The following is a 25,633-nucleotide window of genomic DNA, read 5'->3' on the forward strand; positions in this document are numbered from 1 at the left end:
ATGAATGCACCTCATGGGAAAAAACACTAATGGCCAATAATGTAGACGGTGAGAAATACAGGCTCCGACTCTCTGAGCTCAAATCCTGGCTTGGCCTCTTCCTAGCTGTGTGGCCTTTGGCAAATTATTTACTTCTCGGTGCCTCAGTTCCTCATAGGTAAAAGGGGGACAGTAATAGTAACTACTTCACAGGCCCCTTTTGAGGATTTAATGAGATACTACATAAAAATGTGCCCAAAAGGGGACCTGTTACTCAGTGAGCGTGCAACAAATGCTAGCTGTTACTGGTGTTGTGTTTATTATTATTGTCATTATCATGATATGAAAAGGTGTTTGACCTTACCTGGAATCAAATAAATGAAAATAAAACCTGAGATATCATTTTTTATGCCAATCAGAGCCAAACCTGAAACCGATGAACAGATTTTATGACTGGCAGGAAGATGAATGGATTCTTTTTTCTTTTTTTTTATCCTTTTCTGGACATTTTACAATAAATACATAAAACTTTTATGCTCAGAAAACAAAACCATTTCTGATTTGAAAAACAAAATTTTACCTTCCTAATTTTGACTTCAGCTTGTGTTAAAAGCAATTTGTTCCCTTCAATTTGGTATTTGGGGTTAGTGGCAGGTGTGTTTTCTGTATGACTGCAGAATACAGCCCAGGATTTACATCTGCCCTGGATAATGCTCAATTAACTATAGGCTAACTGTGTAGGTTTTCATGCAAGACAGACAGACAGACACACACACACACAAATAACTAAAATACGACCAAAACACAACAAAACCAAATCAGAATGCGAACATTGTTACCAGTGGCAGGCTCGCATGGAACTGGTGTGTAATATTTGGAGTATACTTCATCTTTCGGCCGATCGGGGAACACGTAGATAAGGTAATCCAGGTCCCCCAGGCGGTCAGCCAGGGACCGAATGGAGAAGTCTCTGGTGGTAAAAGGCATCAGATTCCAAAACATTCTTTCCTCTAGATCAATAAACAGAATAATAATGTTCTAAACATAGTTTCTGAACAAGAAATCTTAATACCCAAATATTCTACAAATTAAAAGCTCTCCACTAAATTGTACCCGCCCCCCCCCCCCCCAAAGAAAAACCTCTCCATTTAAAAATAACTACAGGTTATAGATCAAATAGCTGTTTTTAAAAAATAATTAATTAATTTTTAAATGTTTAATCGATTTAAAAAAAATTTTTAAGAGACAGAGGAAGGGAAAGGGAGAGAGAGAGGGCGAGGGAGAGACAGAGGGAAAGGGAGGGAAGGGGGAGGGAGGGAGAGAGAAACATCAATGTGAGAGAGAAACATCTGATCAGTTGCCTCCCAGACCCAAGGATGACACTCGACCAACTGAGCCAGGCTCGAGTGGCTGTTTGTAAAAGCCATGGGTAGGTAGCTGGTGAAGCATTCATCACATTCATCACTTTCCCAGAGACGCCGTGATCTCCCTCAGGTGGCTTCAGTTAAACAACGTTCTGTCCCTTTCTAGAAGAAACGTACTGACTCCCTGATTCCCTGCACAGAAGTGTGTAAGGGAGATAGGAAGCAGGTCCCCAGCCAGAGGACACGTGAGCACTATTAGACGCTGTTCACGTCTTTAAGCCACAAAGCAAACTCGAAAGCTGCTGTTACCTAGTTTGTGAGGGTCAGAGGAAAACTAACATTCTTGAATGAAAATGACCCGTGACAAGGTCCTTGTGTCAGATAGGATGAAGGAATAATTAAACTAACATTACTTCTATGTGAACGACTCCAACTTATTAAAGTACATTTTCACCGAAACCAGCTCAAGGTTGAGTAATGAGAAGGTGGACATTTCAGAAGGGAAGCAGCGGAGAACGTGGACAGGACACTGTATGGCAAGTAGCTGCATCAGGGTTACGCATCTGTGTTTCTCAAAATTAGTCCTTGTGTTTCCCGTAACAAGATCTTACGCAGGCTCTGGTATCATCGGCAGCTCTGTCCCGGGTCTACATCTGTGCTTCCCACAATCAGCACTGGCCTCAGACAATAATACGGACGCGCTGAAGTGTATGTGAAAGTGATCTTGCAACAAAAGTAGTTAACCCGGGCCCTCTGGCCTCTCCTCGTAAAAGGGGAGGGGCACTCACGAGAATCAAACTTCCAAGCGATGGTGATCCCGCCAATTTCAGAGTCGCTGAATCTCAGCAGGAAGGTCCCATCGGGCTTGTTAATGAGTAGATCGTGGGCCTGTTGCTTATTCACGAAACCCAAAATAGCCCTGGATCACAAAGGTCAAAGGAGCAGAAGCAGAGAGTGATTTTTTTTTTTTAACCGTAGAAAGACAACCTTCTTACTTTACGGCAGACGTAAGAAATGATGATTCTCACCCATCATTCCAATGAGGCTTGAGATGTTTCTTTAACACTTCCATCACACCATCAAACCACTGCCAGAAAGTGTAGTTCCGTCCTGGTAAATTCTCCTGATTGGAGACACAACAATGAACACAAGAAGGCAGAGGTAACACTCGGGACAGTACCTGTATCTACTTTAACTGGAAAAACCAAATGGAAAATAAACACCGACACTGTCAGAACCATACAAATATAAAGACCTGCCCGAGTTTTCCCAAATAAATGGTCCTGCAACAACAACAACAACAAAAAACAAGATAGAGGAGAAAAGAAGGAAACAGGGCAGAAAAAGCACAGAGCGACTCCCACCCCCCGCCACGAACACCTGCCCCCTGGGCTGACCGGTCCTTTGCTGGTTTTGATGTGGACTCTGGGACCAGCAGCCGCACCACCACCACCCAAGAGCTCCTGAGAAAGGCAAACTTTCAGGCCTCCTCCCAGACCCACCGAATCAGCGTCGGCATCTTAGCCAGATGCCCAGGGGGCTTGTAAATCTGAACTGGATTAGATCACAAGGCCACAGAGATTGCTCCAGCACACAGCAGTCGCCAAGAATGATCAGCAGAATGCAGTTATCGGATTCTAGTGAAAGTCCTGCTTCCCCTATCAAAACACCTCTGACTGCCAGCCAACACGCTGGCCAACTGGTTAACACACAACCACCTAAAAGGTTTAGACTGAGACGATGAGACCTCTGAATGAGGGTACTTGAAACCCCGGGGTGGCGGCGGGGGTGATGGTGTAAAAAGAAAAATGTTAAATTGCAAATCAAAGATGTGACAGGGGACATCTGAACGAGCAGATGCTAGAGGAAGAGGGCCCTCCATCAGCATCCGCTTGGGTGGGCTGAGGGTCCGCGGGAGCCTGACTTCGCATCACACATCAGGGGACATCGGAGTCAACGGGACTGAGCCATGACGTTCTGATCATCGCCAAAGCTGTACTTTGCCCGGCTCTGCTTCCTTTATAAAATGCACCAGCTACACCCAAAGACCAATTTACTTAAATATGCAAAGATGTGATTTTCTACATAAAAAATTTGTCGTTGTCTATTCAGGAGCTTCCTGTTGCTTCAGGCGCATTTTATTAGAGACAGGAAGCCCGAGGGCCGGGGCAGGGAGGCTCCTGCAGGCGTCTGGTTGGAAGGGACTGATCTCCCTCCCAGCAGCTGGGGGCGGGGGCGGGGGGGGGGGGGGGGCCCTCACCCTGTTGAACTGGGACCAGGACACCGACATGCTGTTGTAGTCCTCGAGGTGGCTGCTGCTGCTGTTGAACAGCTTCTGCGCCAGGAACACGAGGTTCTCCTTGGTCAGGCCCCGGTTGCTCTGCACTTCGGCCTTGAATTTCATGTTGAGCGCTTCACACAGCTGCGGCCACAGCACTTTGTCAGGCACGGCAAAGGGCACCCTGCCCTGAGGGGGAGAGAAGCCAGAGCCTTCTGAGTGAACAGTTGCATGATTTCTTTCCTCAACCCACAAAAGAAAGACACTGGGTGGCGGGGTGGCGTTACAAACGTTTGTCTGACTGAGTCTGAGGATAAATTCAAACTTCCATGGGTGTGCAGTTCTGGAAACTCAGAAGCTTCATTTTTCCTTCTTTGCACACAATACAGAGGGCAGCCTCGTGCTACGACAGTGTCCTGTAAACGGTCCAACCCTACATCCTCACAGCCACTAAAACAAAACATGACTGAGGTCTGGCTGTAAACCCAATGGGAACAGGAATCTAAAACACTGATTCTCTAGGTACAGAGAGACAGAGAGAGACTGTGTGTGTGTGTGTGTGTGTGTGTGAACGCTCATACATGTGTGTGCACAAGTGTAATCCTTGTCTTTGACAACTTCTGCCAAGAAAGAACTCTGGCTCAAAGTGAAACAACTTACGGAAGAATAGTAACTAGGAGTTAGCTTTATTAAAACAGATGAGAATATGAACTTGTAATAAACTGTTTTTCATTCCATTCAGCCATAGTACTTCATTGTAATTACCACAAAAATATTTTTGAGTAGGCAATTCCTTCACGTGATATGAAATTTTTAAAGTACAGCAAGTTATATAGTGAAGTCTCTTTCCTATTCCTGTCCCCTAGCAGCCCAGTTCCTCTTCCCAAAGGCATGTGATGTAGTTTCTTGTTTACACCTCTAAAGCTATTCCATGCTGGCCTGCAAATACATACAATTCTTCCTTTTAAAAAAATACCAGCTGGAAGTCTAAAATCCACATGTCCTGCATCTCCCTTTTTTCACTGAATACTATACCTGGGAGATTTCACATCAGCATGTAAAGAAATTCCTCATTTTCGTTTGTGGCTGCTATATATTCTACAACTAGAGGCCCAGTACACGAAATCTGTGCACGGGTATGGTCCCTAGTGGCTGCCGGCCACGGGCCGTGGCCTCCCTTCGTTCCACGCTGCCCCCTGGTGGACAGCGCATGTCATAGCGAGCGATCGAACTCCTGAGGGGACACTTTTTGTATATTAGGCTTTTATATATATACTAGAGGCCCAGCGCACGAAATCATGCATGCGTAGCTCGCTCCTGCTTGCCGCCGCCAGCCGCCCTGCCTGCCGCCTCCAGCCGCCGCTCGCAGGCCAGGGGTGGGAGGGACCAAAAGATGGTCAATGCACCTCATAGCGACTGGTTGAGCGGTCATTCTGGTCATTACACTTATGGTCCTTGGCCTTTTATTATATAGGATAGATATGGACAGGACACTGTATTACAAGTAGCTACGTCAGGGTTATACATCTGTGTTTCTCAAAATTAGTACTTGTGTTTCCCGTAAGATTTTACACAGGCTCTGGTATTATCTGCAGCTTTGTCATGAATATACATTTGTGCTTCCCATAATTAGTATTGGCCTCAGTAAATAATAAGTACTCACTAAAGTGTATGTTAAAGTAATCTTGCAACAAAAGCAGTTAACGTTAATGGAAGAATAATAATATATTCAACCAGACTCCCCTATATGGACATCTGTGTGTCAGCCTTCAACCTTTAGCTAAGCAACGCTACAATATGCTTATATCATGACATTTATACAGCTGTATCTATAAATTCCCATAAGTGTGTATTTATTTTAAAACAGCATGAAATAAATGCACCCTAACATTCTGAAAATGTTTTTAAAAATGCTTATATATTTAGACAAGATACTTTAGCAATGACATGTTGCAGGGGATGCCAAAGTGGCCAGGGGAGTGAGGTCTGTAAACAGGCAGAGAAGATGAGAGATGTGGCAATCCTATCCAGCAGGCTTATCAGGACAAGATATAGGCAGATGGTTTTCAAAAGGAGCCTCAAACTCAGGGTTTGTAGCACAGCATAGCAGAATTTCTGATAAGAATCTCACCTCTGCAGCAAATATATGGTTCTGTAGAGAAAACTGTTGAGAATGTAAAACTGTTCCCATTAGAGAAGAACATACTTTTATGTGCCAAATAACAACTAGAACCCTCTAATCATGCTGTTACAGACTAACCTCTACTGGAAATACATGTAGAACCGGGCCTACTGAATGGTGTGGAAATGCTCAGCAGGCAGCACACCAGTGGCATTCAGAGAGCATTTGGGTGCATAACCCATAAAATCGTGTTTTCACCCTTAGGCAAAGCATCTCACTCTTCATGAGAGACCCGGGATGAATCACAGAACCTAACATTTGGCAACTAAATGTCACCCTCATTTATTGGAAGGAGGATGACAGGAAGCAACTTCTGAGCTAAAGGCACCTCCTGAGAGGTCGCGCCTCCAGAAGGAACCTGGTAGCCCCAACTTCCATGTATGGTTTCACCCAGGGATTCAAAACAAAATCTCCTGAGCATGGAGTCTGAGACAAGCATTTTGTATGTTATGTAGTTTATCTTCCTAACGACACGATGGAGCATTATGATCCCGGGTTGTAGACACTTAGGGGCCTTGAGCTCAGAGAGGGAGTGAGTTTCCCACAGCCACAGAGTGAGGACATGGGGCAGCTTGCCCTGAAACCTTGGCCTGGCGTCAAGCCCACCCTCTTTCCATTTCCTACACACACTCCCTTCTGCCTCCCGCCAACAAGAACAGCATTTTTTTTTTTCTATGCTCTTTTGGGGATAACACGTGGAAGAGATCCATGACACCAGCATCAAGATCTTGAGACCTGCAGGCCCAAGGGATCAACTCACAGATTCCGCAAAAGCATTGTCCCAGAGAACCGTGGCCGTTGCGTTGTTGTCCTGGCTGCCGTGGACAATCACCACCACCGGGAGGGACAGGGTCTGCAAAGACACAGAAGGGCTGAGTGCTCACAAGCCACACCTTCTTCCCCTTTTCTTTTTTTCAATCACAACATGTTCATTCTTCAAGCTTCAGTAAGTGTCACCTGGGACACAGAATGTGAATGGCTCCGGGAATAATATGACTTCTCCACACTGGCAAAATCTTAGACATTTCAGATATGGTAAAAGAGGTTTCATTAGGTATTTCTGAAGGATGGAATAAGTTCTCTAAGTTACACAGAGAACGAGAGAGAGAAGAGAGAGTACGGCCCGGCCGGTGTGGCTCAGTGGTTGAGCATCGACCCACAAACCAGGAGATCACAGTTCCATTCCAGGACTGGGCACATGCCTGGGTTGTGGGCTTGATACCCAGTAGGGGGCCGTACAAGAGGCAGCCGATCAATGATTTTATTCCATCACTGATGCTTCTATCTCTCCCTTCCTCTCTCTGAAATCAATAAGAACATTATATATATATATACAAAAATTTGTGCACTGGGAGGGGGGATTCCCTCAGCCCAGCTTATGCCCTCTTGCAGTCTGGGACCCCTCGGAGGATGCTCCCTGGGGGATTGGGCCCAAGCTGGCAGTCAGACATCCCTCTGGCAGCCCTCGGGGGATGTCCACTTGCCAGCGGGGAGCAGGCCTAAGCTGCAGTCGGAACTTCCTTAGCGCTGCTGAGGAGGCGGGAGAGGCTCCCATGACCACTGTACTGGCAGCCGTCAGCCTGGCTTGTGGCTGAGCAGAGCTCCCCCTGTGGGAGCGCACTGACTACCAGGGGGCAGCTCCTGCATTGAGCGTCTGCCCACTGGTGGTCAGTGTGTGTCATAGTGATCAGTCATTCCGAGTTGTTCTGCTGTTAGGGTCAGTTTGCATATTATTCTTTTATTATATAGGATATATATTTTAAAGAGAGAGAATGGAGACATTTTGGGGTGTGTGTGCAAGGGGGGCGGAGGAAGCAAGTAACAAATATCCGTCCTCACTTTCTGTTCATCAATAAAAATTTTTAAAAAAGGGACTATGTGACCCAAACAATTCTTGTGTGAATAAAGTGCTCACAGACACACTGCTGAGGGAGGGCTTTACCTTGACTTGAAAGACCAGCTCATTTCCACCAACACTGAACTGTGATTCAAACAGGATTGTGAATTTTTCTTCAGTTACTGACTCTGCCCCACGACGGTCAGACCTCTTGATGCGTTTCAGGGACTGCAAAGGAGAACATTCAGGTGACCAGGTCCTCAGACAAGCAGGGAAATCTGTTCTTCCCCTCCCTCCGTCCTCACCATGTTCCTGAAGTGGGCGCTGAGCGTGCCTGTGGCCTGGTGATACTCCATCACACAGCAGTTGTTCAAGATCTCCCCACTGTACTCACTGCAAATCAGAGAGACGCAGCTCTAAACCCACACAGGGTCTCGGCTCACAGCAGGTAGAGATATGCTCGGGGTCGGAGGAACCACAGAAGGTATTTAAAAACTTATGTCACTCCATGACTGGCTTGGCTCAGTGGATAGAGTCAGACTGAGGACTGAAAGGTCCCAGGTTCGATTCCAGGCAGGGACAAGGGCCTGGGTTTCGGGCTTGATCCCTAGTGGGGGGCCTGCAGGAGGCAGCCAATCAATGATTCTCTCTCATCACTGATGTTTCTGTCTCTCTCCCACTCCCTTCCTCTCTGAAATCAATAAAAATATATTTAAAAAATAAAAATTTACATCATTTAGAAGAAATGTTGGCTCCATAAAACATACAAGAAATATATATACATAAAATATACAAAAGTTTTCTTAAGTGAATTCCTACTAAGTGAAACCATATCATACTATCTTCACAGAAGAAGCCCTTCTGCTGTTTCTCTGAGAGCCAGAGAGGCCAGCAGGGCTGCCGGGGCCCCTACATAGGACCCTTCTGAGGAGGATCCCTCCATCCCACGGCCAGGCCTCGAGGAAAGGGGCCGAGACACAGGAAGGACGCACGTACTTGCGGGTGTTCTCGTTCTTGAGCAGCGACTTGGCCTGCTGCTCGCTGATGATGGTGGCCTTCACCTGGGGGGGGTTCATGTGCACGTTCAGCTTCCCCCCCACCAGCAGGCGCACGGTGGCTGCAAACTTGGTCTGGGTCTTCAGGACCTGAGGGGGCTGCTTCTCAATGATGAACGTGCTGCGGGGACCCAAGGGACGAGATGCTGCCTCAGGGCACAGGGCTCTGGTCCCCCGTGTGGGGAGGAGGCCGCACACAGGGCTCGGCAGGCAGAGGAAGGGCACGTGGCCGAGACCCTGTTCCCAGGGAGGCCACTGAGAGCCGCGGGGAGGCGGGAGGGGAGGCAGGGACATGAACTCGGCAGCTGGCACGGGGCTGCAGGAAGCAAGGGCAGCCCAGGTAGCGCTCACAAGAGAAACTGGGAAAGGTCAACGGCGACTGGGGACAGAAGGGAAAGGGTGTGAGCAGAGAGAGACAAGGGTGCCAGTGAGAGCCCCCCCATCTGCAAAGCACCCCCTGCCTCCCCCAGGCCAACCACATGCGGGGCTGGGCGTGGCCGAGAGGCAGCAGTCACCTGGTCACCAGGGCGGAGATGATGTCTGTGATGGTGGCATTGACCTCGGCCAGCATCTCCTCCACGGGGCCGGGGATGGGCAGCTGCTGGCAGAGGTGCTCAGCTCTGCGGATCTGCTGCCGGTTCTGCCAGATGATCTCGGCCAACTTCTCACACCTGCGCCCCAGCCCCGGGGCCAAAGGAAAGGACAGGCCTTCACCCCTCCCCCAGGCCAAAGGTGAAGAGGCTCCCAGTCTGGGGTGAGCCCCCCAAGACCTAGCCCCACGCTCACCCAGGAAGCCTCTACACCTCAGCGCCCACTCCTGTCCACTGAGCAGAGCAGGACAGGGGCTGCCCTGACTTCCAGAAACACAGACACGCAGGAGGCGTGACCCTGATTTGTACCCAACCAGCCGAGCATCAGCCCAGAGCACCTGGCCCTGCCCCACCCCCAACACAGTGACTCCCTTCCCAGGGAGGGGGCATGAGTGGGGGCACCAAAGTCTGTGCCGGGAACCAGACCACTGGTGAAGTAAGACCTGTCACAGGACAGAGCGAGCGGCTGCACATGGAAACTCGGGAGCAGAATAAGCAGCTGGTAGACCACCCTGAGCCCCTCCCCCCCTCCCTACCTGCCCCTGTCCCCCTCCCATTACCAGGACTGCAGCACGTCCAGGCTGCCCTCAGGGGGGCCCCCATTCCCGGCCAGCTGCTGCCGCCGCTTCCACTGGATCAGCTCGTCATCCAGGATGATGGTCTGCTGCTTGCGCAGCAGCTGCAGTGTCTTCTGGTGCTTCTCGGCCAGCTCCTGAGGGAGGGGAGCAGGCCCTCTGGCTCCTGGGGAACCACCCTGCAGGGCCTGCCTCCCCCGACCTGCTCTGCCTCTCAGGCCCCCACAGGCCTCCTGCCCCCAGGGCCCTGGCCTATCCCTCTCCTGGGTCCCCGACAGCTCAGGATGTGGACCCCACGCCTGGAGGAGAGGGACGCACACCCACTCACCACGCGGTATTGCTGCAGCGTCTGGGCCTCGCGCTGCAGCCAGGCCTCCAGGGACACCTGCTTCTGCTGCAGGGCTGCCTCCCGGCTCAGACGCTCCTGCGGGTTCAGCTGGGCCAGCTGGGCAAACTGAGCTGGAGGAGGGACAGGACACCGTGGCCATGACCCCCAGCTTCCAGCAGGAAACCCAGAGAAACCACACTCACTTGTTCTGCAGACAAGACCCTCAAGGTGACGTGTCTAACCAACGGCCAGTCAGGGATCTGGCAGCCAAGGGCCCCGGAGATGCGCCAGCTTCACTCCCTGGCCCCCAACTCTGAGCTCCCCTCTAGGGACGAGGAGACAGAAGCTTGTGGGGACAGCTGAGGAGGATCCTACCACCCCAGCCCACACAGCTGGGGCCCAGCCTTCCTCACGCCACACTGCCTCATCTGCCTCGGCCTGTCCATGTGCTAGCGGGGTGGACCCGGGGGAACCCCCTCACTCTCCTGTGCCTCAGTCTCCCCGGGTGCAAACGGGAAAGCCTGCTCCCTGCCTGGGCGGGTTGCCTGGGGGTGAAAAGGGCTGATATGGAAAATGCTCAGGAAGCTGCCTGGCACGTGGACGCTCTGGGTGAGAGTGAGTCCTTGTTGCTCAATGGGCGACAGGACAGGACTGAAGGGTGACGGGGACCAGCAGCTCTCAGCCCCGCCCGCCAGGGAAGGCCCTGCTCCTGGGCCTGTGCCGCCTCCTGGGGCACAGCTGCCTCTCCTCAGGGAGGAGGTTCTCTATGCAGAGAAGGCGCCTCTCGAGTTTGTCCAGGTTGGGTCACTGTGAGCCCAGCTGACCAACAGGAAGAGAGAAGAGAGAGAGGAAAGGGAGAGAGAGAGAAGGCGCGCACGAGAGAGAGAGAGAGAGAGAGAACGAACCTTTAGGAAGGTTATCAATGGCAGGAATAGGGAGTCAGTGAGGCATAATTACCCTTAAAAAAAAAAAGCAGTTATGACCCTAGCTCAGTGATGGCGAAGCTTTTGAGCTCGGCGTGTCAGCATTTTGAAAAACCCTAACTTAACTCTGGTGCCATGTCACATATAGAAATTTTTTGATCTTTGCAACCATAGTAAAACAAAGACTTATATTTTTGATATTTATTTTATATATTTAAATGCCATTTAACAAAGAAAAATCAACCAAAAAAATGAGTGTCATAGATTCGCCATCACTGTCCTAGCTGGTTTGACTCAGTGCATAGAGCATCAGCCTGTGGACTGAAGGGTCCCGGGTGTGATTCTGGTCAAGGGCACGTACCTCGGCTAAAGGCTCCCTGCCCTGGTCGGGGTGCATGTGGGAGGCAACCAATTGATGTGTCTCACTCACATCGATGCTTTTCCCTCTCTGTCTCTCCCTCTGCCTTCCACTCTCTAAAAATCAATGGAAAAAAATCCTCAGGTGAGGGTTTAAAAAAATCAGTTATGAAATACTTAAGACATAGGGAAGGTAGAAAGAATCATATAAAAACACCTGTGAATTCATAACCCAGATTAAGAAATCAAACATTTCCCAATTAAAGCCACCTGCTCACCTCCACAGCTTGCGATCCCATCCCCCGCCAAGGGAAACACTATCCTAACTTCTGGGGTAATTATGCGCAGCCAATAGCCATTTTGAACACCCAGTGTCCTTTCTCGGGTTGAGTCAAGAAGATGTGAGCATCAGCATGTCTTGGTCAAGCTGCTGGCAGGCCTCTGAGGGCCCCGTCACACTGACCTAGGCCCTGCCCAAGGTCACACAGGCTGGGAAGGACCAAAGCAACTCCAGACAGCCAGGAAGAGCCCAGGACGAGAAGGGGATGCGGAGAGATGGCCCCCATCTCACTGCAGGGGCCTGAGCAGGAAGAGCGTCGTCCAGCAAGGCACACAGCAGGGTCGTCCGGGTGCCACCTCAGGATCCTGCCACCACAGGGAGGTGGTGGTGTCCCCAACGCCTGGTGCGGCCTCCCTATGCGAGCGGCCCAGTTAGGTTTCTCCTGGCAATTTGCAGACGTTTCTGGGAAGGCCGCCAGGAGATGTGGGGCAATTGTCTGCTCCACTGGAGGGAACTGAGCCTTCTCTGCACAACAGATCAATAGTCTGTGTTTCTGATGGTGAACTTGATAAATGAGACGGAACTGACATTGCATGATGGGTACAAGCCCAAACCAGAACCCAAACCCAAACCCATACATAGGAAACAGAAAACCCAAGAACAGGATCATCGATATGGTGACCAGTCCACGGCCAGGAGAGAACTAATAGCTTGGCTATCCTGTTCCCCCATCTGGGCTCCCCCCCTCCCCCCCCCCGGACCAGTCAGGTATGGAATCAGATGGGAAGAAGACATGCTAGACTCATCTCACCAACATCTATTCAATACCTACTGTGATTCAGGCAATGTGCTGGCCTGAGGGTATAGAGATGTAAGACGCAGTCCCTTCTCAAAGAATTTACATCCTAGTGGGCAAGACACAGTTAATAAACAGCATCGATATAGTTACAGGACGGCGCCCACATGCTTGGTATTGGAAGAGCACACTGCATGTGTGTGTGTGTGTGTGTGTGTGTGTGTGTGTGTGTGTGTTTGAATGGCTGGTTCGTGCAGCAAAGGCTTCTCTGAGGAAACCACTGCCACATTGCCGGGCTCCCACAAGGACAACAGAGGGCGCTGTTGAGGCGCCACAGCCTCTGGGCTGACTCTGAAGTTCTCTGTACCCAGACTGCCAGGCTGGATTCCCACCAGGAAGGAGGGCCTTTGTCTACGGGCAACTGATGTGCCCCAGGATGGCCTCTCTGAATAGCTGTGCAGAGCATGAAAAGTTTGTCACCAGAAACACAGTCCTGAGCCCTTATACTGGCCCTGCTCAGAGAGTAAAGCAGCACTTAAAACATACCAAACCACCGTCTGGGTGCTGTCTACTGGACTGGGGGCGCTTCCTGCAAGACCAGGAGCTGGCTGGGTAAGGGAAGCCTGAGTGAGAGCCACACTCTCCGAAGGCAAGCCTTTGCCTTCTCCCCTTCCCAGGCCTCATCTTCCCAACGCGAACGATCCCCTGATGCTCCAGAGAAAGGCAGCTGGTTCTCTCCCGACAGGACCCGAGCTTCTTCCCAGTCCCACTCCCGCCTCACCCTGGATCCTCAGGCTCTCCTGGTACTGGATGATGAAGTACTCCTGAGTCTGCTGCAGCTTCTTCAGTTCGTTCTCGGTGTCCTGCGTGACCAGCCGCAGCTCCTCAAAGGTCTGGTTGATCTGAAGGTGTTTCTGGGACATGATGTCGGCAAGACTCCCGGCTGGAGAGGCACCCTGGACACAGGGCGGGGGCAGAGTGCGGGCAGCAGTGAGCTGGGCAGTGAGGACGGGAGACCACTCAGGCCTCAATGCAAGGGATCAGCCAGCACCTATCACGGGGATGAAACCCCAAAGCCTTAATTTTGAGTCCTAGGAGTTGCGAACGTCATTTGTGAGAATTGGTGTAGAGTCGGAAAAGAGGAGGAAAGGGTGCGCTGGCGGACCACGGCATCTTCCTAAGACATAGCAGGGACTCCTAGTGCCGCTCTGGCCTCCACCAGAGTATCCCAATCACTGTCCATCTAATTCCCTTCAGAGTTCCCTGGGTTTTCCCACTAATGATGACGACCCCTGGGGACAAAGTGGGGAACAGGCAGGTGAACACACAGTGTCTTTGTTCTCATTCAAGACCTACTTGTGACTGAGGGGAGAGGGAATCAGGGGAACCTCTCCCATGTTTCATCCTAGAGACCCCAAAGTGAAGTTATGGGGGTGGGGGGAGCATCCACAAGGGCTTTGTGATCCAGGCATTGAAGTGACCTGGTCTGATCCACTCCTTCACCAGCTGGCTGAGAGAAGGCGGGCAGAAGTCTCACCTGAATATAGACATGACTTGACTGAAAAATTATTCATTTGGGGTTGAATTACTTCACATCTGTGCACATTGTTTTGTGGTTGCAAGCTCATCAAGGCTATAAGTCAGTTAAGACCAGAGTACAGTCTTCTATTTCCTGGTGCCTCTCAGGACAAGGCTCTGTTTACAGAGACACCAACAGGTGCGCCCCGAGTCATCATGACAAACGGGGTCCAGAGGGAAGTGGGCAAGATGGGGTTTCCCAACTCCTCTCCCCACACCCAGGGGACACTCACATTGTTGGCTTCTCGGACCAGCCTCTGCTCATTGTACAGAATGTGCCGGATGCAGCGGACCAGCTCCATGGGGCAGCGGTCATACGTGTTCTGAAAGAATCCAAGAGCAGACATCACTCTGTTCCCCTCCATTGCTACGGGCCTAACCCCACCTTGGAGGAGACTCCTAGAGACACGGCGGTGTAATCATGAGATACGCCGCTCCTCCAGTATCAACGGGGACAAGGAAAGCACCTTGTAAAAAACCTAACTACGTAAGAAGGTAAGAGCATTTCATTTCTTGCACCCTAAATTTGCCCAAAGTACTAGGCCATCATTCTCGGACACAGGAGAAATACACTTCAAAAGGCCACCTCAGAGGAGAACCTGGACACCACCTTGCTGGGCAATGCAAATCACTCCACCAGCGACGGGGAGATGGGCGTTGTACGTCTCCAGGTGTGGCGCCGTGAGAAGGACACAGCAGCCTTCAGGGTGCTGATCAGGGTTGTGTAACCCGAATCTAATCATGAGGAAACGCCACACAAACCCAACATGAGATATGTTTTATCTTTGAGGAGGAGAGGAGCTAAATTACTTCAGAGTGTCAGTGTCACTAAAGACAAAGAAAGGCTGAGACACAGTTCCAGATTTAAGGCAATTAGAGAGACACGATGACTCGAAGCAAGATGTGACGCTGGACTGGATCCTGGGCTGGAGGCGGGGAAATAAGTGCCCTAAAGGGCATCAAGTCATTTGCCAAGATGGGAAGACAGACATAGAGTCACCCGAAGGTGTTCTGTCAACGTACAGTTTACTGACGGTGATGACTGGACGACAACGATGTGGGAGAAGACGCGTAATATTCTTAGGAAACGGACGCAAAGGGACATGATGTGCACAACTTACTCCCAAGTGACCAAAAAAACACGGGTATGCGGAGAGCATATGATAAAGCAAACGTTCACAATGGGGGTCTTTGTAGCAACCTTGCAACTTTTTGTAAACTTGACATTATTTTCAAATACAAAGTTTAAAAAGAGCTACAACCGTGACCATAAACAACAGGAGCTTTATGCAGGCAACTCTACCGCGACGACGACAAGGCTGGGCTGAAGAGGAAGAAACTGTCTGGAGGGAGAACTGAATGGAGGAGGCCCGCCTGGGGCAGGCAGCGGCGACCCAGCGCCCACACCCACCTGCAGCTGCGTGGCGTAGTGCCCCAGCTTGATCTTCAGCAAGAACCCATCTTCCCCCACCTGGTGCTCCGCCTTCTTCTGCAGCTCCTGCACCAGGCCCTCCAGGAGCTGGGTGGCCTTAATGTTCTCCTGTGGATTATCAAGATCTATTGAGTCCCTAGGGGAAAAAAATTACATACATATGTATACATACATGCACATGAGCCTCTATCAACGCAGCCTCAACACATCACACCTTGTCTTTGGCTAAAGAGATTTCGGCGTAAAGCTCACTGCACATTTTAGGAGCGTTCCATTCAAATGGACTAGATCAGTGACGGCGAACCTTTTGAGCTCGGCGTGTCAGCATTCTGAAAAACCCTAACTTAACTCTGGTGCCGTGTCACATATAGAAATTTTTTGATATTTGCAACCATAGTAAAACAAAGACTTATATTTTTGATATTTATTTTATATATTTAAATGCCATTTAACAAAGAAAAATCAACCAAAAAAATGAGTTCGCGTGTCACCTCTGGCACGTGTGTCATAGGTTCGCCATCACTGGACTAGCTGCCTACATGCACCTAATCCCAATCCACTGACTACCTGAGTGGACTGGATAAGAGTCTATTTTCTTTCTTTTTTTTTTTTTAACAATGTGCTGTCCTTTCTCCTTCCTCCTACTCACTGGCTGTGGTGCTCATGCTGCCCGCTGGGAATGAAGGGGGAGGGAAGTGCTCTCTGCACACTGAAGGAAGCAGGGCTCCGATAATTTCCTATTTATAGTCACCCCTTCACGGTGTCAGGGGCACAATGTCGAGAATGTTCTACTTTGTTCCCCCACCCTCGAATGGTTCTGTATGTTGCTAATGTCATATGAAGTATTTTCTTAAGGCAGGGGAAACAACATTTATTGCTGTTTCTAAGAAGCCTTGGAAATGATTCACTCAGACAGACTCTTCCTACGAGCATTTACACAAGTCGCAGACGTGGGACCTGCAGGCAACACTAACTCCCCGGGGAACCAGAGACTCTGTATTGAGGCAGAGCCCGGTGACGGTGACAGGGCTTGGATGGCCTCCCTTCCTCCCGCTCTCCTTCCCCCGTTTTCAACCCCCCCCCCCCCCCAGACACTCTCATGTTTTAAACAATTTAAGGCAACAGTTGCTATTTGGCAGAACTTAATTACTCAGCTCACTGGAGAAACCAAACAGCTATCAGACTGAAATAATATTCAATTACTGTTGCTCGAGTCTAACGCCAAACAAGAGATTCGGTGCTCGCTAAAAAGTGCTGTCCTCTCTAACCCCATCATGTCAGTTAGCAACGAATTTCCAATGGAGGCACAAACAGGAGTACCACACGCTGGGAACGGACTCCATCAAACGATGTGCTGAAATAGGCCCTTGGAGAAGGCAGCAGAGAAAGTCAAATCTTAAATGTGCATGTTCTATGGACTAAATAAAAGACATATTCAATAAGAGCCTGGAAGGAAGGAATGGCGGCCCAGCATGCACCCCTGTGTCAACCGGAAGCCATTCTTGAAAAGATCCAGTCTCATGGGAAACAAGTACTGGTTCTTGTACTTAATTCTCTGTCCTTCCCCCCCAGCCCCCCCCCCCCCCCCAATATTTTCTTACCGTAAACGTGAAGAACTGGACATTTTTATTAAAATCTTTACACTCTTTTTTTTTAAAATATATTTTTATTGATTTCAGAAATGAAGGGAGAAGGAGAGACAGAAACATCAATGATGAGAGAGAATCATTGATTGGCTGCCTCCTGCACGCCCCCCACAGGGGATCGAGCCCACAACCTGGGCATGTGCCCTGATCGAATTGTGATCTCCTGGTTCATCGGTCGACGCTCAACCACTGAGCCAGCCGGGCTAAAATCTTTATATTCTTAAGAAAACCCAAACTAAGGAAAATTCTAGAGTTATTGAGGTAGTAACTTCGTAAGTTAAATAAATGTCTAGTAACTATGTGGTATACCTGAAACGAATACAATATTGTATGCCACTGTCATTGGAAAAAATTTTTTTTAACTAAATAAAATTCAGATTTCCTTTAATATCAACACAAGCCTCTTAACATTTGCTCAGTAAGAGGACGGCGTGGAAACTCTATCCAACGACATTTTAAATAAACAGAAACCTATTAATGTTTTTCTGAACTCCTCGAGATCTTTATAAAAGAAAAGGAAATAGAAAAGCACTAAGCAAGGTGCAGTTGACACGCTCACACTTAGCTCTCTTATTTCTCACTTAATTACACGAGGCTGAGATTTTTTTTTTTAATTGCCTAGAAAATTGCCTTCCCGGTGCTCTCTCGTTTCTGGAGAGAAATTCGCTACTAATACACAATTGCGACTATTCCAAGGCAGCGTGACTGCCGGGATACAGCCCTCCTCGAGCAGCAGCATAGAGGCCGTCTCCTCCCCGGCTCTGTTGGCGAGGCCACGCCGCCCGCAATGGTGCAGGCCTGGAGCGGAGGATGCGTCTGTCAGCTCAGACTGACCGGCTGGTGACAAACCAACCTGCTCCCGGCCCGGAGCAGAGCAGCGGCATCCTCTGCCTGGCGTGCAGTAACGTCAGTGAGAAATATTCCTATCAGTTGACTGCATTGTACTAATTCTAGAAGAGTTTAAAAACAATTCCCCCCTGAACATATAATAAAGAGTAATTTGGAAAATAAGAAAAATAAACATGCTTGTTAAATCTGCCATCAAGATATAGTTATTGTTAATATTTTGGTGTATCGTCTTTTAGTCTTTATGTGTACATATAATTTACATATAAATTTGAAAACACCAATGTCTCTCCATTGTTAAATTTGTTAACATTTTTTTAAAAATTATGTGAATGGCCCTAACCAGTTTGGCTCAGTGGATAGAGCGTCGGCCTGTGGACTGAAGGGTCCCGGGTTCGATTCCAGTCAAGGGCATGTACCTTGGTTGCGGGCACATCTCCAGTGGGGGGTGTGCAGGAGGCAGCTGATCGATGTTTCTCTCTCATTGATGTTTCTAACTCTCTATCCCTCTCCCTTCTTCTCTGTAAAAAATCAATAAAATATATTTTAAAAAAAATTATGTGAATGGACATACCTTATCTGTCCCATTCAGCACTAAATTCTATGTGGACAAAGGTTTTAATTTTTTCATAGGAACTCTACTACCTACGACTCTGCTAGGCACCCTACGGGCACTCAAAACATTTGTTAATTGGTTTTTACTAGCTGCAGTGCTCAAATGTTTTCAGCCATAATATACTATTAAAGAGAAGATAGCCTATTTTTAAAAAAATATTTTTTAAATTGATTTCAGAGAGGAAGGGAGAGGGAGAGAGAGATAGAAACATCAATGATGGGAGAGAATCATTGATCGGCTGCCTCCTGCACGCCCCGCACTGGGGATCGAGCCCACAACCTGTGACCTCATAGGTCAATGCTCAACCACTGAGCCATGCCGGTCGGGTGCAAGATATCCTATTTTTAAAATCCTCAGAGTCATTCTATCTTTCTAAAATTTCAGATGGCGCTAAATACCTCTTCATGGGTCAGGATTTTTTTTTTTAAGGTATAAGTTTTGGAGTCCCCATCGTGTTATCTTCCAAATTTAAATATGCTTGTGCTGCCCTGACTGGTTTGGCTCAGTGGATAGAGTGTCGGCCTGCGGACTCAGGGGTCCCAGGTTCGATTCCGGTCAAGGGCATGTACCTGGGTTTCGGGCACATCCACAGTAGGGGGTGTGCAGGAGGCAGCTGATCAACGTTCTCTCTCATCGATGTTTCTAACTCTCTATCCCTCTCCCTTCCTCTCTGTAAAAAAACCAATAAAATATATTTTTAAATAAATAAATAAATAAATAAATAAATAAATAAATAAATAAATAAGCAAGCTTATGCTTCATGAAATATGATGGAGAAAAGTCGGTTCACTTACCAAGGTTGGCTTTCGATCCACTGGGATAAGTAATGGCGCACCTCGATGGGGAAATGCTGGCCGTACAAGGCTTGCATCTGATGAAGGGCATCTCCTTGCAGCTGCTGGGCCTGGATCCACACAGCCATGTTTACAATCTGCTAAACAAACAATCGGTGGTTTGGGTGGTTTTATTTCTTCCCCTTTTAAATCCACTCGAGTAAACATTAACATAGTTATTAAAGATAATTGCTTTTTAAGCCCTTTTTGGTAGACGGAAGGTCAGGGTTCTTGAACTGAATTTTAGCGTTACAATGTTTTCAGGATGTAGGTGTTCCGTGTGGCCATGGGAAGCTCTCTAGGTGGGTCCATAAAGCTCTGACTATACAATATACTGAAGTCCTAGAAGCAAAAGTGCACAGGGGAAGAACTGCCTATAGCTTCGATATCATAGACATTCTTCACTTTTGTTCCGAACCTGAAGCAACAGTATGCAGCATCTGAACAGTCATGATGAATAATTAGCATGGGGATTTTTAAAAAATCACTTGTTTTAGATTCTTATTTTGACTTTTAAGAATTACAATAAACATACTGCCATTTTGAAAAAGACCCAGTACAAGGAAAGTGAAAATATGTAAAGCATGGATTGAACCCTATGTATTATGACTAGTTACCTAAGCAACAATGCTTTGCACACAAAGGGCACAACTTTATTGGAAAAATACCCCAAGGTTCACCTTCTGAGTTATTGCTAAGGAATGTATGAAGCAATGCCCTGTTAAATTATAGCCTTTAAAAATCTTTCCGACATAACAACAATACATTCCAGCTAAGAGTCAGAAACAAGAACCATTATATTTCCAATACGGGTAGATTTTTAAAATATGCTCTTGATTTCAGAAAAAAAACGGTCTTATAAAACTACCAAGATGCCTTCTCAGACCCACCTGAGAATTTTAAATTCATTTGGCAGAAACTCTCTGGGCTTAACCTGATTGCAGCGGTAACATTACTTTCATGTACACAGAAGGGACTAACACAGAATCTTGCTCTAACACTGATCCCTAATGTAGACTCCGGTATAAGGCAGGGCTATCTTTAATCCCATCCAAAATCAATTTGGCTATTGATTGGCACAATTCTCCCAAGAGCTGTTATAGTCGGGGTCCAGTGACTTAGAGCTTGCTTTTGTTGAACACCAAAGACTACACATGTGTGTTAGGAAACAAAAATCCCATCTCTGTTAGTTATCGTTGTCCAATAGTGTAACGCTGAGCTATTTATGGGACTAGCCAGTGAGCCAACAGTGAGGTGTGGGGAGGGAGCCAGTTACCTATTTTAGGCTTGTGCAATGCTGTAGAGCACTTGAGCGGTGTGCGATTTTATTTAGAGCTTTGGGCATGAAGGCTGGGATCCCTAAGATCACCCAAGACATCAAATTTCAATGGCTGAGAGTCTACTGGGAGAAGGACTCTTGGATAGAAGAGCTCCCTCCACGTGATCATCAAACATCTGGAAGGCATTTGATTGTACAATGTAATTTTTAATCAAATAAATCATGTCCCAAGAGTTTGGAAACTTGGAATAGACACCGAAGCATGTTTTTTGGATAAAAGGTAAAGGGATGGATGGGTGGGTGGACGAAGGCGCTTAGGCATTTACACGTACGGAAGAATGAAAAAAGGATGAAGAAAAGAATGCAGGTTTTAATCTCTTTTAGTGAAGGGAACTGGGGAGAAGACCTCACCATAGCTCTTGTAGTGACTATGTGAAAGATACTAACAGATAGAAAAACAATCTTGCATCCTGCATTCATTAACTGCATCGACCCAAGAGACAAAAGAAGGAAAAACTCGGCGACTCCTTCTCAATCCACCCAAGTAACATAACGTTCTGGTCACTCTCCTCCGTCTACTTTATTTTCTCCATATCATGGATCACTTCCTGACACTTATCACATATTTGTCTACTGTCTCCCTACCAGGGAGAAGTCACCGCAAACACAATGACTTTGTTTTGTTCACTGCTTCTTCTCTTGGGCCTAGAATGGTGCCTGGCACATTAACAAGCAGGAGCTTTTTTTGTTGCATAAATAAATGTATACACACAGTTTGGTCAAATCTATAGATACCAGTATGAAACACCCAAGCAAGAAATGGAAACAAATTTTATAACTGGGATGACTTTATAATTTGGATGAGTCTATATTTACAATGGTCTATTTGTTCCTTAATGACATTTGCCACAATCTGTCATTTTTCCTTTTAGTTTCTGTTAATTGGTTTTTGTCTGTCTTCCCCACTGAACTCTGAAGAACGGTGAGTGAAAAGAGCACTGTTATTCGCCTCTGTGACATGACAAGTAGTCAATAAACACTTGCTGAGTGATTAAATACACACCAACTATGTGGCAAATGTTTCACATGTCCTGCTGTCTGAGCATATTCCAGGGGAGTCTATTATTGTTTTTGTTAATAAAAATATACCTGAGGATATTTTTTCCATTGATTTTTTTTTTTGCAGCGGTTCTCAACCTGTGGGTCACGACCCCTTTGGCGATCGAACGACCCTTTCACAGGGGTCGCCTGAGACCATCCTGCATAGCAGATATTTACATGACGATTCATAACAGTAGCAACATTACAGTTATGAAGTAGCAACGAAAATAACTTTATGGTTGGGTCACAACATGAGGAACTGTATTTAAAGGGCCAGAAGGTTGAGAACCAGAGGGGAAGGAAGGGAGGGAGCGAGAGAAATATCGAGAGAAATATCGATGTGAGAGAGATACATCGATTGGCTGTCTCCCACACATGCCCAACCGGGGCCGGGGATTGAGCCTGCAACCGAGATACGTGCCCTTCGGTGCATGGGTTGACGCTCTAACCACTGCGAGCACATGGGTCAGGGCCTATTATTGTTTTAAGAAAGACCATGGTGATATGCCACGTATGGAGGCGTACTATATAGACGTCACACTATTTATTTTGTCTTGTGGGGTTTTTTTGTGGGTTTGTTGTTGTTGTATCCTCATCCAAGGATATTTTTCCCATTGATTTTTAGAGAGAGTTGGAAGGGAGGGTGAGAGACAGAGAGAGTGAAACATCGATGTGAAAGAGACACATCAATCGGCTGCCTCCTGCACGTGCCCCACCGGGGCAGGGGATCGAGCCTGCAACCGAGGTACACGCCCTTGATGGAATCAAACCTTCCACCTTTCAGGTCCGATGCTCTAACCAATGAGCAACCCAACTAGGGCTTGTCTTGTGTTTTATATTAGTTCTTAGCTTTTGTCAAATAGTGGGATGCTGAGCTGTTAGCATTTGTCAGAATATTTTTATGGCTCTAAATATAATAGTTATTTTCTAAAATGACACTTGAAGAATAATAGCTGGAGAATATAAGGTGGCAACCACCTTATTTTGATAAATACAATGTACTTTAATTCCACTACATGAAAATGCTTTGATAGAGAAAGTAGGTTTTGCCTGTGAGTAGTAAAAAATGTATAATAAAAATGCACGAAATAACACAGAATCATTTTTACTTTTTAACTAAAAATTATATACATGGAATAGGGGATGACTTCCTGAGATTATTATGTAACAATTTAAAATATGTGGTTGAGGGAGAAAAAAATACCACCACTTTCCCCAATCGCATCAATAAAAGCTAGGCTCCGAGCATTAGTGCTTTTCTGCACGCGTGTCGACACGCTCCACACCCGTTACCAGGCGACACCTACACCGCCCAGCTGAGTCTCTGCCCTTTCTCGCCGGTCCTGCTGCTCCGCTCCGCACGGGCGGGCGGTGACTGCACCCCCCTGGCCTCAATACACTCTCTCTTCTGCTTATTTACCGGCAGCTCCCTCTTCAATGCGTGATGTTCTGACAAGGGAAGTGGTTTGTGTCTTTGGTAAATCATCACAGGGGCTCCTCTAAGACTGGGAAATGGATTCACAATCTTATTTTTAGCCGAAGACGAGAGCGATGTGCGTGTTGCTTAGCTGCGCTTGGTGGTCATAAGCGCTCCAAACAACCCGCCACAGGGTGGGGTGCAGAACGTTGTGAAAGCGTAAGCTGTTTACACGGATGTTACAGGTCTGGATGTGCCTCAGGAGGGTCAAGCAGCGCGGACCCTCAGGCCATTGTTAAAAAATGGTTTCAAAGTTTAATGGCTCATAATGATACACGCTTACTGAAAACCATAGAAGTAAATACCCACTAACAAATAAATTATATGAGTGGCTGGGACTTAGGGATAATTTTGTCTCAATAATAAATGCCTTTTTATTAGACGCTTTCCCTTTTAAAAATACAATATAAAACTTTGTACAGAAAAATATCACGCTCTCTGAATTCTTCTGGAACACTGTGGCCAAAGTCATGCCAGAGCTAAGCTCTGGGCCAAGAGATGTGGGGAGCACATGACGGAAGTGTCCCAATGCAAATGGGCCAACTGGGTGACTGAATTCTAGCTTGGGATGGGAGTGGCAGGCATAAAATGTGTGCAGGGTCTGGTCTGCTGGATTTATGTGTCTAATTTATGTTCTTAATATGTTTTTAAAAACAAGAGAGAGAGTGAGAGAGAGAGAGAGAGAGACAGAGACATTGATTGGCTGCCTTCCTCACACACCCAACCAGGGATCGAACCCAAAAACTTGGGCATGTGCCTGGAATGGAAATCAAACCGGCGACCTTTTGATGCATAGGACAACGCTCAAGGAACTGAGCCACACGGGCCAGGGCTATGGGTATGATTTAAAGCATTTTATATCACTGGTCAGTGCTTCTCAGTGGTTACAGTGTTGGCGCAAGCACCGGTTTGCTCCCTGCCACTACCTCCCCCATCCCCTCACTCCTCCACCCCCCTTGTGTTGGCGCAAGCAGGAGGTGAAGGGTTGATTTATCTCTCTCACATCAATGTTTTTCTCTCTATCTCTGTCTCCCTTCCTTCCACTCTTTCTGAACAGCAATGGAAAAAAATAGCCTCAGGTGAGGATAAAATAATTAATAAATAAAGCATTGTACATTTCCTGTCCTCCATCCCACCACAACCACCATCCCATCCATCCCATCCATCCCATCCATCCCATCCATCCCATCCATCCCATCCATCCCATTCCAGTCTCTAACAGAGGGTTCAAGTTCTAGACACAATGGCTAAGTCACCTAAGTAGGGGAAGGTGCTGGGAGGACTGTTACCAGCTCACCTCCGAATGAGAGGGTGAGATTGTGACGGGTGGTGTCCCAAGAGCAAGACTGCCCTAAGTACAGTAGGTCCTCACTTAATGTCACCGATAGGTTCTGCCACTTCAAGCAAAACGATGTATAATGAGACCAATTTTACCACTGGCTAATGACGTGAACAAGAGTTACGTGTCTATGGGGTCTCACCTCAACGTTATAATGAAACAATGTTGAATGAAATGACCTGCTGTTACTAAACTCCAAAAAAATAATTTAAAAATCCTGTTCTTTCCAAGGACAATCTGACTCCTACTAATGAAAGTATGAATTATTAGCAACAAATATTTTGATTCATCCAATAAATAAAAGTAATTTTAGAAATAAGATTGAAAAATGAATTAAAGTAACATTTATTAGTGTTATTACCCACCATCAGAGTTACCACTCACAGAACACCTACTGTATGATTTATTACCGTAAGCGCTTCTCTGAACCTACTCATTTAATCCTCACAAAACCCTACGAGGTCGGCACTATTATAATCCCCACTTTATAGATGAGAGAACTGAGAGTCAGCAAATTAAACAGGACTGTGAAATGGTGCAACTTTGGAAAGCAAGCTGGCAATTCTTCAAAAGGTTAAACAAGGACTTTCCAGAGGACCCCGCAGTTCCACTCCCAGATATATGCCTAAGAGAACTGAAAACATGTCTGCAAAAACTTGTGCACAGATGTTCATAGCAGCAGCATTCATAATAGCCAAAAAGTAGAAATAACCCAAAGGTCCATCAACAGAAGAAGGAGTAATATGAATATGAATGGAAACATAAAACGGATTAAATGGAATATTATTCTTATGTCTGAAGGAATAAAGTACTGACATACTACAACATGGATGAACTTTGAAAACATTACGCTAAGCGAAAGAAGCCAGACGTAAAAGGCCACATATTATAAATTCCATTTATACGAAATGTCCAGAATAGGAAAGCCCACAGGGACACAGC

The 25,633-nt window shown here is 47.3% G+C and overlaps 1 protein-coding gene across 3 annotated transcripts in view; it reads right to left on the bottom strand.

The window, feature by feature from the left end:
- The window catches only part of STAT5B (signal transducer and activator of transcription 5B), a 58,697-nt gene that overhangs the window by 4,058 nt on the left and 29,006 nt on the right, over positions 1-25,633 (bottom strand). Inside the window, exons 2-16 of one of the 3 annotated variants that reach the window (XM_070394438.1) lie at positions 19,457-19,593; positions 15,534-15,690; positions 14,356-14,445; positions 13,326-13,500; positions 10,189-10,319; positions 9,846-9,997; positions 9,211-9,366; positions 8,637-8,816; positions 7,946-8,033; positions 7,746-7,868; positions 6,564-6,656; positions 3,604-3,810; positions 2,372-2,466; positions 2,132-2,262; positions 819-989 (exon numbers count right to left, since the gene is read on the bottom strand). In XM_070394438.1, the coding sequence (XP_070250539.1) occupies positions 819-989; positions 2,132-2,262; positions 2,372-2,466; positions 3,604-3,810; positions 6,564-6,656; positions 7,746-7,868; positions 7,946-8,033; positions 8,637-8,816; positions 9,211-9,366; positions 9,846-9,997; positions 10,189-10,319; positions 13,326-13,500; positions 14,356-14,445; positions 15,534-15,690; positions 19,457-19,584 (2,077 nt within the window). In that variant the 5' untranslated portion in view covers positions 19,585-19,593. Of the gene's footprint in view, positions 1-810; positions 990-2,131; positions 2,263-2,371; positions 2,467-3,603; positions 3,811-6,563; positions 6,657-7,745; positions 7,869-7,945; positions 8,034-8,636; positions 8,817-9,210; positions 9,367-9,845; positions 9,998-10,188; positions 10,320-13,325; positions 13,501-14,355; positions 14,446-15,533; positions 15,691-19,456; positions 19,597-25,633 lie in introns of all 3 variants that reach the window. The other 2 variants (XM_070394439.1, XM_070394440.1) reach the window with 2 other exon arrangements.

The sequence above is a fragment of the Myotis yumanensis genome, unplaced genomic scaffold, assembly GCF_028538775.1.
Source record: "Myotis yumanensis isolate MYYU_CA2020_CCGP unplaced genomic scaffold, mMyoYum1.0.hap1 SCAF_16, whole genome shotgun sequence".
Taxonomy (NCBI): domain Eukaryota; kingdom Metazoa; phylum Chordata; class Mammalia; order Chiroptera; family Vespertilionidae; genus Myotis; species Myotis yumanensis.